This window comes from Peromyscus maniculatus, chromosome 5, assembly GCF_049852395.1.
Source record: "Peromyscus maniculatus bairdii isolate BWxNUB_F1_BW_parent chromosome 5, HU_Pman_BW_mat_3.1, whole genome shotgun sequence".
In the NCBI taxonomy this organism is placed as follows: domain Eukaryota; kingdom Metazoa; phylum Chordata; class Mammalia; order Rodentia; family Cricetidae; genus Peromyscus; species Peromyscus maniculatus.
The window spans coordinates 23,101,780-23,116,075 of record NC_134856.1 but is presented as its reverse complement, the minus strand read 5'-3'; the positions used below and the strand labels follow the sequence as shown (position 1 = coordinate 23,116,075).

At 44.3% G+C, this 14,296-nt stretch overlaps 1 protein-coding gene across 1 annotated transcript; it reads left to right on the top strand.

The window, feature by feature from the left end:
- The first annotated feature begins 2,872 nt into the window (after window positions 1-2,872).
- Ucp1 (uncoupling protein 1) lies at window positions 2,873-11,456 on the top strand. The gene is made up of 6 exons (XM_006995737.4): window positions 2,873-3,217; window positions 4,308-4,506; window positions 7,263-7,463; window positions 7,568-7,669; window positions 8,530-8,710; window positions 11,262-11,456. The coding sequence occupies exons 1-6, from the start codon at window positions 3,092-3,094 to the stop codon at window positions 11,374-11,376; spliced, it is 924 nt and encodes a 307-aa protein (XP_006995799.2). The 5' UTR covers window positions 2,873-3,091; the 3' UTR covers window positions 11,377-11,456.
- The last annotated feature ends 2,840 nt before the right edge of the window (window positions 11,457-14,296 follow it).

The following is a 14,296-nucleotide window of genomic DNA, read 5'->3' as shown; positions in this document are numbered from 1 at the left end:
AGCGTTTCATTCTGCTTGCCCTTTGCCCTTCAAGGCCCGCACTGTCCCTGGCACATCACAGGTACTCAGCCACCATCGCCCTGAGCTGACAGTCGCTCACCTGACTACTTCCCACTCGGTGTGAACGTCCAGGAAGACGATGCTTTCTTTCTGGACTGCTTCCCTGGTCCTCACTTCCTGCTTGTCCTGAACTCTTCTGGCTTTTCAAACTTCTAACACAACTATGTCTCTTCTTCCTCTCCTGCATTCTTCCACTCCATTCTCTAGTTCATCAAATTCCACCTTTAACACATGCAGATATGGGCAGTATGGATAACACAGCACATATGGGCAGTATGGATAACACATGCAGATATGGACAGTATGGATAACACAGCACATATGGACAGTATGGATAGCACAGCACATATGGACAGTTTGGATAACACATGCAGATATGGACAGTATGGATAACACAGCACATGTGGGCAGTATGGATAACACAGCACATATGGACAGTATGGATAACACATGCAGATATGGGCAGTGTGGATAACACATGCAGATATGGGCAGTATGGATAACACATGCAGATATGGACAGTATGGATAACACACACATGTGGGCAGTATGGATAACACAGCACACATGGGCAGTATGAAAACAAAATCAGCACTTATGCATCCCGCTTCTTACACACGAAGTTTTGTGAACTGCTTTTTAAGCTCAGTGCAGAGACTCAGCATACACCCCCTGCATCTGGTGGACCTCGTGAAGATGGGGTTTAGGGGGGTGACAGCAAGGAGTGCTATTCCCCAAGTGTGAAAAAGGGCAGCAGTGCTCTAGCTATCCAATGCCACCTCGATGATCACTTCATAACATCTCATTTTGTGTTGTTTTGTTTTGTCTGAGACAGAGTTTCTCTGTGTAGCCCGAGCTGTGTTTAAACTCAAGATCCTCCTGCCTCCACTTCCAAAGGACTAGGATTGCAGGTGTGTAGCGTACCCAGCCACATCCCACATGTTGGAGTCAGTAATTCAGGACAAGTTGGGTGGTTACTCTTACTGCAGAGATGGCTTGATGTATTGAACTGAATATCTGAAGGCCCGAGGTGGCTGCACTTGAGTGGTTGGGGCCTTGGTGAGGGACAATGGAAGTCCCCACGTGGGGCCTCTTGAGCATGACATCCACGGGGACATTTGATTTTTTTATATGGATACCCGGGGCTCCAAGTTTCCTAGACCATAACTCTGGGTTTCCTTATGGTTTGTTCCTTGTCACCCCTCTCAACCCCGGGGTACCCATTCCCACGTGAGGCGCTTCTCATCCCTTCACTTCCGCACTGACGACCTCCAAGTACCTCTCAGCTTTGATTCTCTGCAAGTAGCACGAAGTTTCCTATGGGAGCTTTTTATGAAAACAGACACCATTTTCTCCAAATCATTCTAAGATGGAAAGCCGCCATCCTACGAAGGTTATAAAGTCACCTGCCAACTGCCTTGTGACAATCAGGTGGCCTCATCACCAAGACTGCTGCCACTTTCTTCGATGTGGAGTCATATTTGAATGGTGTTTGACTCCACTGTGACCCTTCCTTATGCTGTATTATCTGACTAGATGTGCCACTCATCCGAGTACCTTACGATCTGTCAAGCCCTGGACAAGTGAACACACAGATCCTCAGTCTTTTTTCGTCTTCATACAGACCCCTGACTTGCCTCTGTAGCTCATCACTGCTTTTCTGGGTAAAGCCCAGAAGTCTGTGATGTTGTGACAGCTCCTTAGTTCATACACACTTTTTCCTTTAAGTGTGGTGTCTTACACGCCCGGCCCCACTGCTGGAGACGAGTCTGAGTCTATTCACTCTCCGGGAACCATGCTGCGTAGCATGGATGCTGCGTGAGAATGCAGATAGCACCCCGTGGCTCTTTGGTGTCTCTGCGTGGTCCTGGAAGCTCCAGCCTGCCCTCTTTCTCACATTTCCTTAAACAGTGTTTTAGAAGTTTTTTCAAATAAGTGCATGCTCAAATCAAATCTTTGCTCACAGACAGAAGTAAGGAAACTCCTTTCACGGCCACGAGCCCACATTACAGTGTCTGAACTGTTACTAGAGGTGGCAGGATCTCACATCTGCGACTACATTTGACACAATCACCAGCCAAAGCTGGAGGACTTTCTCAGGGTCACGAAGCTGGTCAGATGGCGGAGTTGCATCTGCAGCCAGGCCAGATGGCCCGGTCCCTCCCAGTACTCCCGCTATCCAAAGGAGCAGGGGCTGTCATTTCCCAGACTGCTGAGATCCACTATAGGCTTCCTAGCATGGCTGTGAGCTCCTTTGACGTCTGCCTGCTAAAGGCGACCACACAAAAACACGTTCTTGTAAACGTTTAGAGTCTTACTAGATTTTGCTTGGATCTCCCACACACACACACACCAGTCTGAAGTTGGCATTTGGAAAGCAATGTGGAGAAAGGAGACTCCGAACTGAAGGAGAAGAAAGGGAAGCCAGGTGCCTGGGACGGCCCAGGACTGCGCTCTAAGCTTTAGCCTCGGGACTTTGCAGGGACACGAGATTCATCAATTAGATCGCTCTTGATCAAGGAAGCCAGCCCTGGTCGAAGCTACAGAGCTGAAGAATGGCAGAGGTACGACGACGTGTGCGGGACGAGGGATGAGGCTCCTCTGTGTGTCCTCAGGGTATCGCCAGGAATTGGTGCCAAACCAGAGGTGCGGGCCAGGGCTGACGCGCGCGACTTGGAGGCTTCCGCACCCCCAGGGCCCGCCCTTGTCGCTTCTCCTAGCCGATCTAGGGAGACCTGGCCCTGCTCAGCCGCTTGCCCTAGCCCCTCCTCCAGCGATCGGGCTATATAGATCACCGCCCCCAGGCCGGGAGGCAGAGGTGCCCGGGAACCTGGGCTTAGCCGGTCCTCCTGGCTCACTTTGAGCTCCGCAGCAGCGCGGGCTCTGCAGTGGCACCACCCGGCCCCGGGTGCCCGTCCCAGAAGTCAGAAGTGCCGGGTTCGGTGCCCGCACCAGGCAGCAGTGCCACTGTTACCTTCAGGGCTGAGTCTTTTTGGTCGTGCCCTCGCACCTCTCCGCCCTCCTAGGCAAGATGGTGAGCCCGACAACTTCCGAAGTGCCTCCTACCATGGGGGTCAAGATCTTCTCAGCCGGCTTGGCCGCCTGTCTGGCAGATATCATCACCTTCCCGCTGGATACAGCCAAAGTCCGGCTTCAGGTAGAGTCCAGGGAAGTTGGCGCGGGTTTTCTGGGCAGAGGGACTACTGTGGGCATCACTGTGATGTCCGCTGTGGTTTAACCACTCCTTCTCAGTGTGGCTCTACCTTGGGACTGGGTGTTGTAGGAGAGGAAATGGGACCCCTTTCCCGGAAGCTGAAAAGCTGCAGGTGATGGGGTGACAGTGACCTCTGCCAAACCCTTCACACGGCTATGGTGTCCCAAGCAGGTAGGGTCCTTAGAGTATACCCTCAGAGTTTACAAGCTTGGCACTTATACCTTTCTTAGATTCTTCAGGGCACTGTCCCATCCTGCGCTTAGGGGCTGTGGAGAGTTCCTGGGTACCTTGTCAGGTATTCAGAGCCTGCACTGTAGTCAATACCACCTCTGAGATAGATAGATGATAAAGAGGTAGATGGATGATAGCTAGATAGATAGACAGACAGACAGATAGATAGATAGGTGATTGACAGGCAGATAGATGGATAGACAGATGATTGATAGATAAGTAGATAGATAGATAGATAAATAGATGATAGACAGAAAAAGGATAGATACATAGGCAGACAGATAGACAGATGACAGATGGGTAAGTATATAGATAGATGATAGGTAAGTAAATAGATAGATAGATAGATAGATAGATAGATAGATAGATAGGTGATTGACAGACAGGCAGATAGATGGATACACAGATGATTGATAGATAAGTAGATAGATAGATAGATAGATAGATAGATAGATAGATAGATAGATGATAGACAGAAAAAGGATAGATAGATAGGCAGACAGACAGATGACAGACAGGTAAGTATATAGATAGATAGATGATAGATAGATAGATAGATAGATAGATAGATAGATAGATAGATAATAGATGATAGGGAGGGCAGTATAGAGAGAGATACAAATATGGAGTTGTATGCAGGAAAGTTTGCTGAGAAAGGCAATTTATAAAAAGCACCTATTGGACAAGCCTTGCCTAGGGCATCTCCATAGTGTTCATGTGCCCGTCTTTAGTCCTCGCCAGGCATGACCCCTTCCTTAATGGACAGCCACTTCTCTCTGACCTGCACCTTTCTCATTTCCAGATCCAAGGTGAAGGCCAGAACTCTAGTACCATTAGGTATAAAGGTGTCCTGGGGACCATCACCACCCTGGCAAAAACAGAAGGGTTGCCGAAACTGTACAGTGGTCTGCCTGCTGGCATTCAGAGGCAAATCAGCTTTGCCTCACTCAGGATCGGCCTCTACGATACTGTCCAAGAGTACTTCTCTTCAGGGAGAGAAAGTAAGGATGGCTGGGGGGTGGGGGGGGGGCTATGCCCAGACTGTGCTCTATTCAAAAACTGAAAAACAAGAGATAGCATATTTGTCCAGCATTGGCTAGGCTCTGGGTTCCATCCCAGCAGCCCCAACTCACCCAAAATAACACAATGTGTGGTGGAATTCATAGTAAATTGGCAAAAAAAAGTCAGTATATTTGCACTGTCTCTCTGCCCATAGAAAGAAAAAGAGATACGCAAATCAATTCTTCACATGCAGGTTTACACTTGTAAAAATCAACCGGCCAGTGAGGGGAGTTTTGTGTCTCTTCTGTGTAGGTAGGCTATGAAACAATGTTCAGTGCAGACTTCCCCAAACGGCAGTCCCAGAAACCTAGAGAGCTCGTGAGAAGTCTAAGAGAGGTCACCATGCTCCCTGAGTCTGCACTAGTGTCTCAGTAACTCACCCACACAGAACTTCCAACGTCCAGGTCTGGACGTTTCTAGATCAACATAGCATTGCCATATTGGTAGACATAGAAAGAGGAGACACACTCAGAGTGGCCCATTTGGCTGGTGTTCTGCAAATGTTTTAATCAATCACTGGGTATGTCGGGCCCTAAACTAACCAGATATGTTCTGGGAGTGTTCTGCATTATGCTTCTTCAGTTGGCCTAGTAAGCTTTGTTGAACTGTCATGGGCGGGAAATTGGCCAGTGATAGTTGCCACTCTAGACAGGAACCCCCAGTTCAGCTGACTACCCAACCATGGCATATGCTGTGTGGTAAGTCACTGCAGAGTGGGCACAGTGAAGAGGCATGATCATGAAGACTCTGGAAGAGTCATGAGAGAGAAGCAGGAGACTTCAGGGGCCGGCTGGAAAGTGGTGAGAAAAGACCTTTCCAGCCAAGTGAAGACTGCACAAAATCCCAGGAAGGAGTTGAGAGGGTGTGCAGGGGAGGGAGGGAAGGTATACTGGTGAGAAGGGGCAGGTGAGGCCAGAGAAGCAGGAACCAGTCACAAAGGGCCTTGGCGTTCACTCTACAGTTTGTATTCTACACATACAGTGATGAAGTCATCGAAAACAAGCTAAGCAGGACATCAGGTGTGGTGGCTCACATCTGGAATCTCAAAACTTGGGAGGCAGAGACCTGGCAATCAAGAGTTCAAGGTCAGCCTGAGTTACCTAGAAAGATTCTGTATCAAAAAAATAAGAAATGAAGATCTAGGGATAGAGTTCAGTGGTAGAACAATTGGCCTTGGGTTCGATTTCCATCACCACAAAAAACAAGTTAAGCAAGTGTCATAAGCACATTTATACTTCAGAAGATTACTTTAGCAGCAGTAGAGAATATGTATATAAAAATTCTAAGTCAGAAATGATTGTGGTGTGCCCTATGGCATACAGGGAAAACCGGGGTACCGATCAGAATGCTTTAAAAATATAATTGATTGCATTTGGTGAAAAACTAGAAGCAAGGCTCAATAGAAAAGTAGGAATGCAAGATAGCCGTCAGGATTCTGAAGGAAGACACCAATTCTTGTGGGAGATAGGGAGACTGTCTTAGGGAGGAGAGGAAGTCCGAGTTGGAAGCACTCTCAGATGAAATCCAGCCCCAGTGAAGGCAATTGCGATCAGATAATAATACCTATTTAAAAATGGTCTGTGACATGCTCAGCTCCTGGCTGAGAACAATGAGGAAAAAGTACAACCATATCACAGCTAAAAGGGCAGCTGCCGAGAGAGCGTTATCAACATGAACTCACACACCCTTTGAGCGTGCTGTTAGCATTATCCCTGTCTTACAGATTGGGGGTAGAAGCAGAAAGACTACTTAATGAGTGGGTGTTCCTGGACTTGGACTGCATATTTCACTGTAGGAGTGAACGTTGGGTTTCAGGATTCATTGAAGTTTTATTAAATGACGTCTGTCTTCAGCAACAGACTTTTTTTTTTCCCAAAAATTTAAGACAAACGCTTCTTTGTCTTATTTTTTAATCCCTTTGAACATTAGCTGATGTCTTATATTAAGGCAGATGCCCCCTGGGTTTTCCCTAGGACCACTAAGTACAATAGTCAACATTGTCATTGATGGGGAAACGTAGCGTCTCTGTTCAGGTGTCTCCAGTTGGGAAATGTTGAATGACAGCTAAACACAGCGAGGAGCAAGGCTTAATTCCAGAAAGGACCAAGCTTCGGTTTAGACAGGCATCGTTTCCCCTGGAAGTCTTCATTTGGTGGGGCCCCAGGCTGCTGAGGTTTTCTAGGCCTGCTGTCTGCTGTGAGGTGGTACAGCTTCCAAACGTGAGCAGCAGCTGACCGAGTACTAGGGAGGAAGGGAAGACACAGGGTGAATACACTGGAGCTCAGAGACGCTCAGGCAGTAATGCGCTTGTCTGGTAAGCACCGAGACCCGAGTTCAATCCCTGGAACTCTCACCACTGCCCCAAATCCAGATGAGATGGCACACACCTGTGACCCCAGCACTCAGGAGGTGAAGGCGGGGCACTAGGGGCATGGTGGCCAGCTAGGCCAGTCTGCTAGGCAAGCTGTCCATTAGTAAGAGTTCCTGTCTTAAAAAACCAAAACAATGGCTTCCTGAAGAAGTATGGGCAGAGGTTGTCCTCTGGCACAGGCACATACACACACACACACACACACACACACACACACACACACTCACAAAGACTGACCACAACATTTAAAAGATATGTGAATGCATGGTGGTGGTGGGGTCTTGATTTCCTTTCCTTAATCCATCTTTTATTCTTTCTGGATAGCGCCCCCCACTTTGATAAACAGGATCTCAGCTGGCTTGATGACTGGAGGTGTGGCAGTATTCATCGGGCAACCTACAGAGGTCGTGAAAGTCAGACTCCAAGCACAGAGCCACCTGCATGGGATCAAACCCCGCTACACTGGGACCTACAATGCTTACAGAATTATAGCTACAACAGAAAGCTTCTCAACACTCTGGAAAGGTAGCTAAGTATCAGGTGGACTTTCATAATAATTAAGGCACATATACCCAACGAGCACATTATCATAAACTTCATTTATTAAATATTGTCTTGTTTTTCTCCAGGGACAACCCCTAATCTGATCAGGAATATCATCATCAATTGTACAGAGCTGGTAACATATGACCTCATGAAGGGGGCCCTTGTGAACAACCAAATTTTGGCAGGTACTTCCCGTACACAATGAACATGTCTGCACCTTCCAATCTCAGTTTGGAGATTCGAAAGCCACAGTGTATTGAATTCCTTAATTCTAGTTGGCTTCTCTTTTTAGAGTTGTGTGTGTGTGTGTGTGAGAGAGAGAGAGAGAGAGAGAGAGAGAGAGAGAGAGAGAGAGAGAGAGAGAGAGAGAGAGAGAGAGAGAGAGAGAGAGAGAGAGAGAGAGACTCAATGTCTGGAAGACCAGGCTGGTCACCAACTTGAAATCCTCCTGCCTCTGCATCTCAAGTGCTGGGTTAAAAGTGTGTCCCACCACACCTGGAAAATGTAATCTAATCTTTTAGGAAGCAAAAAATACCTAAAGTTTAAAACTAGTGTTGGAAACAGTAAAAGTGCAGAGGAATGTTGTGGTGATAGTCTCCACTAACACTAGGAAGGAACTTCCCCTGGGATTCTTCTCTGTGGAGGGCAGAATCAGCAGGCAGTCAAGAGCAGCTTACATTCAGAGTGAATCACTGATTTCATCTAAATCATATCCTAACTGTTTCTATAGACAAGACATTCTCCTTGGATGACTTGAATTCAGCTGGACAGTATTAGATGCTCATGTGTCAGGCATGGCACCAGGTCCAAGGCACAAAGAAAACAGTGTCACCCTAAAATAGCACACCTGAAAGTGGGTATGCAGTCACTATGCCATTTACCACCAGCCACATTTTCCTAGCACAACTATATGTTTGCTTTTTATATGCTAATCTATTTATAAGATACCATATTAACTCCCGTTACTAACAGGTTTCCAAGTGTCTCACAGGTGACTGCCAGGCGACTCCGTCTGGTGCTGACGCGTCTCCCTGGTCCCTTTCAGATGACGTTCCCTGCCACTTACTGTCAGCTCTTGTCGCCGGGTTTTGCACCACACTCCTGGCCTCTCCGGCGGATGTGGTAAAAACAAGATTCATCAACTCTCTGCCGGGACAGTACCCAAGTGTGCCCAGCTGTGCAATGACCATGTTCACCAACGAAGGACCAACAGCTTTCTTCAAAGGGTAGGCTGACCTTCTGTGTCTATGGAGTTGTGTTTCAGGTGCCTGTGTGCATGGGGACACTGTCTCAGCAAAGCAATTGGCATTTAGCCTACCGGGCCTGGTCCATGCAATGGCCTCCATCTCTATCTTGGCCTTGTCACGGATGTCTTCAACCCACCAATCCCGACATGCCAGAAAATAAAAGCTAATTAATTTTTTGTAGTGGTGCTTGAAGAGAATCAAACCCAGAACCTTGCACATCCCAGGCAAGCAATCTATCACTGAGCTATGCCCCCAGCCTACTTTTTAAAATTTCTTTTAAAGCAAAAAACACAGAAAATGTTGCTTGACTATTAAGACATAGATCACATTTTCCAACAAAGTGATTTATATTATATTATATTTATTATATTATATTATATCATATCATATCATTATAATATCATATCATATCATATTATATTATTATATTATATCATATTGGAAGCCACTTTCCTAATAAAATATAGGCATAAAATAATAAAGTATGGCATAGTTTTTAAATATATTCAACAAGTATTACAATAATATAAAATAGTAATATTTTGTAATCTTTTGAATTGTAAAGCCATGCCCTAAGATTTATAAAATAAAATATGTATGTATCATACGTATTATATAAAGTCCTAAGTCCATCTGTTTTTATGATACATTAATACAAATAATCTAAATTATAAAATTAACTTAAAATGGATATATCACTAATAAATTATTAACCATTTAATAATTTAATGTTTTGCAAATTTATTTTTTAAATGTTGTTTTCCAAAATTTTTTAACTTTTTAAAAATGAGATAGTCTTGACAAATGGCGCTAAATCAAGCAAGCTGAGCTGGGTGTAGTGGCTCATGCTTGTAATCCCAGAACATGGAAGGCTAAGGCATGAGGACTGCCATGAGTTCAAGACCAGCCTGGAGTACAGAGTGAGTTGCAGGCTGGCCAGGGCCACATAGCAAGACCCTGTCTCTAAAATGAAAACAAAGGCTAAGGAGATGGCCCCGTTTGTGACACACTCGCCACATGCACATGGGGACGGGAGTTCAGTTCTAGAACCCGTGTCAAAAGCAGAGCATGGTGCCACACACCAGTAATCCCAGTGCTACAGAGGCAGAAATAAGAGGTTCCCTTGTCTTGAAAAAAGGGTGTGGGTAGACGGCCATGCTGAGGAACCCCAAGGTGAACCTTTGACAGGGGAGGTGGTGAGCTAGTGCTTAAGGAGTGAAGAGTCTGAGAAAACGAAAGGCCATGGAGTCTGACACTGGTGTTTACTGCACATTGTACGTGCACTTAATGGCACAGAGGTATACACTGAAAAATGGTTGAAATGTCAAATTTTATGTTACTTATATCTTCACAAGAAAAAAAACAAAAACATGCATCTGGGAGTGAAGCGAACTCTATTAAGAGACCTGGAAGAGGAAATACTCACTGGGGAGGCTGAGTGTGTTGGCATGTGCATGTGGTCCGGCACTGGGGAGACAGGAGAGGAGTGTTGGTCATTAGAAGTCTGAAGCTAGCCTGGGCTGCACAGGCTACCCTGGGCTATACAGCAAGACCCATTCTCAAAACTAAAACAAAACAAATAATAAAAACAAAGCTCATTGAGAGGAAATTGCAGAAAAGGCTTCTTTTAAAAATAATTAATTTTTAAAAAGTCTATTTGGGGCGGAGAGAGCTCAATAATTAAGATGACAGGCTGTTCTTCCAGAAGACCTGGGTTGGATTCCCAGCACCCATATGGTGACTTACAACCATCTACAACTCCAGTTCCAGAGGATCAGATTCCCCTCTGGTCTCCCTGAGCACCAGGCATGCACATGGTACACAGACACACATGCAGGCCAAAACACTGGCACACAAATTTGTTTTTAAAATATCTAATCAAAGCAGATTTAATTGTCAACACATTTGTCTTCTGGAGTAATTCATTGATATAAAAGCCATTCTGTGTAGTTTAGTAAAATTCCCTAAGCCTGGAACTGACTGAGTCACATTCAGGCTCTAAGAATCTCTCAAGAGCTGTGGAGGGGTAGACATCGTGAGGCTCCCCACTTGGACCACTCAGGGCTCCCCACCTGGACCACTCAGGGCTCCCCACCTGGACCACTCAGGGCTCCCCACCTGGACCACTCGGGGCTCCCAACATGGATGTGGTCAGCATGCTGGCTGGCTGCTTTGTCTCTTCCCTCTGCTTCTTCCCTTACTGCTTTCCTACTTCCTGTCTAGGAAGTAAAGTGAAATGAAAATGCCCTCTCCCCACAAAGGGAGGGGAGTGTTGCTGGACACTGCCTTCTCAGGAGATTTGCTCCAGCTCTGTGGGAGGGAGGCGGGTAGGACTGGTCCAAGTGTGACCTTGCTGTGAAGGGTAGATATAGAAGATGCCTAGAGGCAACCTGGTTGTCGATGGAGGGAAGATGAGTGAGTGCTGAGTCCTGTTACCTTATTTTACCTTATCCCATGCGTTGGATGACTCATGGCGCCCAGACTTTATGACTTTCCAACAGCTAACGGACTGTGTCGTGTGCTTTCTCAGGTTTGTGCCCTCTTTCCTGCGACTCGCATCCTGGAATGTCATCATGTTCGTGTGCTTTGAACAGCTGAAGAAAGAACTGATGAAGTCAAGGCAGACAGTGGACTGCTCCACATAACCAGCTTGGAGAAGATGATGAAGTTCAGCAGTGGATCCTTGTGCCTGGAGACCGTGAATAAAAGCAACCAACCAAACCAACCCAACACCTCTGGTCACTCATTTACCTTAAAAGATCATTTCTTGTGGAGATTTTTTTTTTCCATCACAGGCAATTTACTTTGTTCTATTCATTCACAGTTAATACAGAAATTACTTGGAAACATTTCCATATAATGTTTGACACAGAAATCATCAAATAGAAGTATACAATGTTGACAGGAGGCAGTGCATTTATAATTTATAACCCCAAATGTATTTATAAATTAGAAATGGAAAGATCTACAAATGAAATTATGAAGGTTCACCAAAGTCATTTAATCTGTCAGTTTCTCATTCATTTTTATGTCTTAATAATATTCTATTGTATGAATAAGCCACATTTTATTTCTCTCCAGTATTTGATAGCTATTTGAGTTGTTTTAACTTTTTTACTATTAGCAACACACTGCTGTAAACTTTCATGTACATGTTTCATAGGTGCACATTTTCAGTAATTTGAGGATATATTCCTAAGGGTAGAATTGTTGAGTAACAGAGTAACAATGTTTTGCATTTTGACCAACCACCAAACTGTTTTGCCAAAGTGGCACACCATTTTACAATCTCACCAAATCCTTGTTTTTAAGGTTCTGATTTTTGTGTAAAAGCATTCAATCATTCTGTCAGACCAAACCAGGAAAAGTAAGCTATAGTTCAGAGCTGTTCTATTCCATTTACTATGCAAAGCCATTCTCGGCGTTTGCAACTCTCAGCCCTTTTGAATATTCTTGCAGTGTTCACCTTTTCCTCCACCACTTTTTCTTCTTCTTTTTTTCTGGTTTATTTCTATCTATTACAAATGTATAAAAAATCCTCCATCAATGCTGCTGTTAGCAGCAGAACCTTGAGAAATGTACCTTTGGTTTGCCTCAGAAAAGGAACACATATTGCACTGTAAAGTTTATAAAATTGGCGCAAAACATTGTGATAATGTTACAATACCAGTTTTAAGAGTTCAGTGACTAATGGGGAGCCGATGGGATACATGCAGAACTGTGAAAGCGATCTCACTTAGCCAGCTGTCCACATAGACTGTAAATCTACATTCAGATCATTTCTGAACTAAGACTATCATCTCAGTTTATCTGTTGAGGTCAACCAGGAAACCCTAGAATATACCTTGATTTTTGCAAAAAAACTAAATAGGGGGAGGGGTTTCTTCAGAATTTCAGTCCACGAGTAACAGTATCCTAACAGGCAAAGTGTTCTCTCACTGTCAACATAGAATGAACTGCTGCTGGAGGTCAACTTGGGTTTTAATTTGCATTAGCACTTACATGCATAGTAGTCCAAGTTGTTGACCTCATGACTTTAAAAAGTAACTCTAAAAAAGTAAAATGGCCCTTCTTGGAAGACTAAAGAAAGACATCCAGCCACAGTTGTAAAAAGTCTCATCAAAACAATATACCCTTTTATGAATTACGCCTCAATTAAAAAAAAAAAAGTAGCCCCAAATAAGAAGCAGCTCTAAAAAAGAAAATATAACTTAAGATATTTGAAAAAAAACAAGGTGAATACAGGTTCAAAAATAATTAAGATACATTTTCTTAAAGCTACCTAGAATTAGGCTTTAAAGAATTCTACCATTTCAAGTTTACCCCTAGTTACTAGATACCTATTTACAAACAAGATGTTCACTTTTTTTGTTCCTTTATCAAGAGAAAAATCTACCTTCAGACTATGAGGGTGGTGATGGGGAGGGACTAGAAAACAAGATTCAAATAATCCCATGCAAATATCACATTTTTCAAATGGGAGAACTCCAAACTGCACTAGAAGTTCCAATCACTAAGACACTTTCCATTGAAATGATTTAAGTACAACTACATGGCACCAAGGTTTAGGCCTAATATAGGCCTGACAACCAAGTCCTTGTTTTCTGGAAGAAAGGCCTCAAAAGTCCCACTCAATTCCACATAACAATACTTCAAAGATCAACTAGGTTTTCATTTCCTTAATATTTTTGTTTTTGACTTCTAATCTTAAAGACTAGATTCAAACTTAGCTCATTTTCCAGAAGGCATTGCTTCCCTTTGCTCTATGAAAGAGTCCGCCAAGACCTCTTCCTCAAAACCATCTTGCCCCCAGCCTCCAGTCTGTGCTTGTGATGCATCTTTCTCAACATCCTGAAAAGGTAATGTAGGTAAAATATGCTCATAAACATTAAAACTAGTTGTTAGAAAGACATAACTAGCTTTATAATTTAAGTTTTAAAACATAAATACTTGCAGCTTGATCTGCACTGACAATGATTGTCAAAGCCTAGAATTCAACATTTACAAATTCTCATTCACACACACAAAACACACTATTATCACACAACTTGTGTCTTGAGAGAATCTTCTGCTTTTTAAATCTTTGGCCTCCCAGTCAATCCCAAGTTCAACCAACTTTAACTAAAACTTCACTCAGAATTTCACCAAGCTTTTCACCCACACATTAATGCTTGTTGTATCTTTCATCAACTGTCAAAATCTGAAGCCTGCTCAGAGGTCGCCAGGTAAAAGAAAATAAATGAAATACACAGAGGTTATTTCAAAACAGAACATGATCATCATCCAAAAAAAAAAGTCACGATTCCCGATTGGGATCATCTTTTGTTTCCCACGTTGGACTATTTCACACTCTGGCATTGGCCAAAGGACACGAGAGCTGGTTCTGGAGCATACAGTTTCTCACACAGGTGTCCCCTGAGGAACACCAGAGACAAAGTCACGTGAGGCCTCTCCCGTACAGAGACAGTCTCACAGGGGCAGCGAGGGAGGACACCCACTAGTTTGTGGAGATCCCTGAGAGAGTATGATTCTTGAAATCTGGACTGTACATAATTCACATCAGCC

What these genes read in the sequence shown, in the direction of transcription:
- Ucp1 (XM_006995737.4), top strand. Translation starts at nt 3,092, where the DNA reads ATGGTGAGCCCGACAACTTCCGAAGTGCCTCCTACCATGGGGGTCAAG. An exon ending in CAGCCAAAGTCCGGCTTCAG is followed by an intron (nt 3,218 to 4,307) that starts GTAGAGTCCAGG and finishes TCTCATTTCCAG; the next exon opens with ATCCAAGGTGAAGGCCAGAA. An exon ending in GAACAACCAAATTTTGGCAG is followed by an intron (nt 7,670 to 8,529) that starts GTACTTCCCGTA and finishes GGTCCCTTTCAG; the next exon opens with ATGACGTTCCCTGCCACTTA.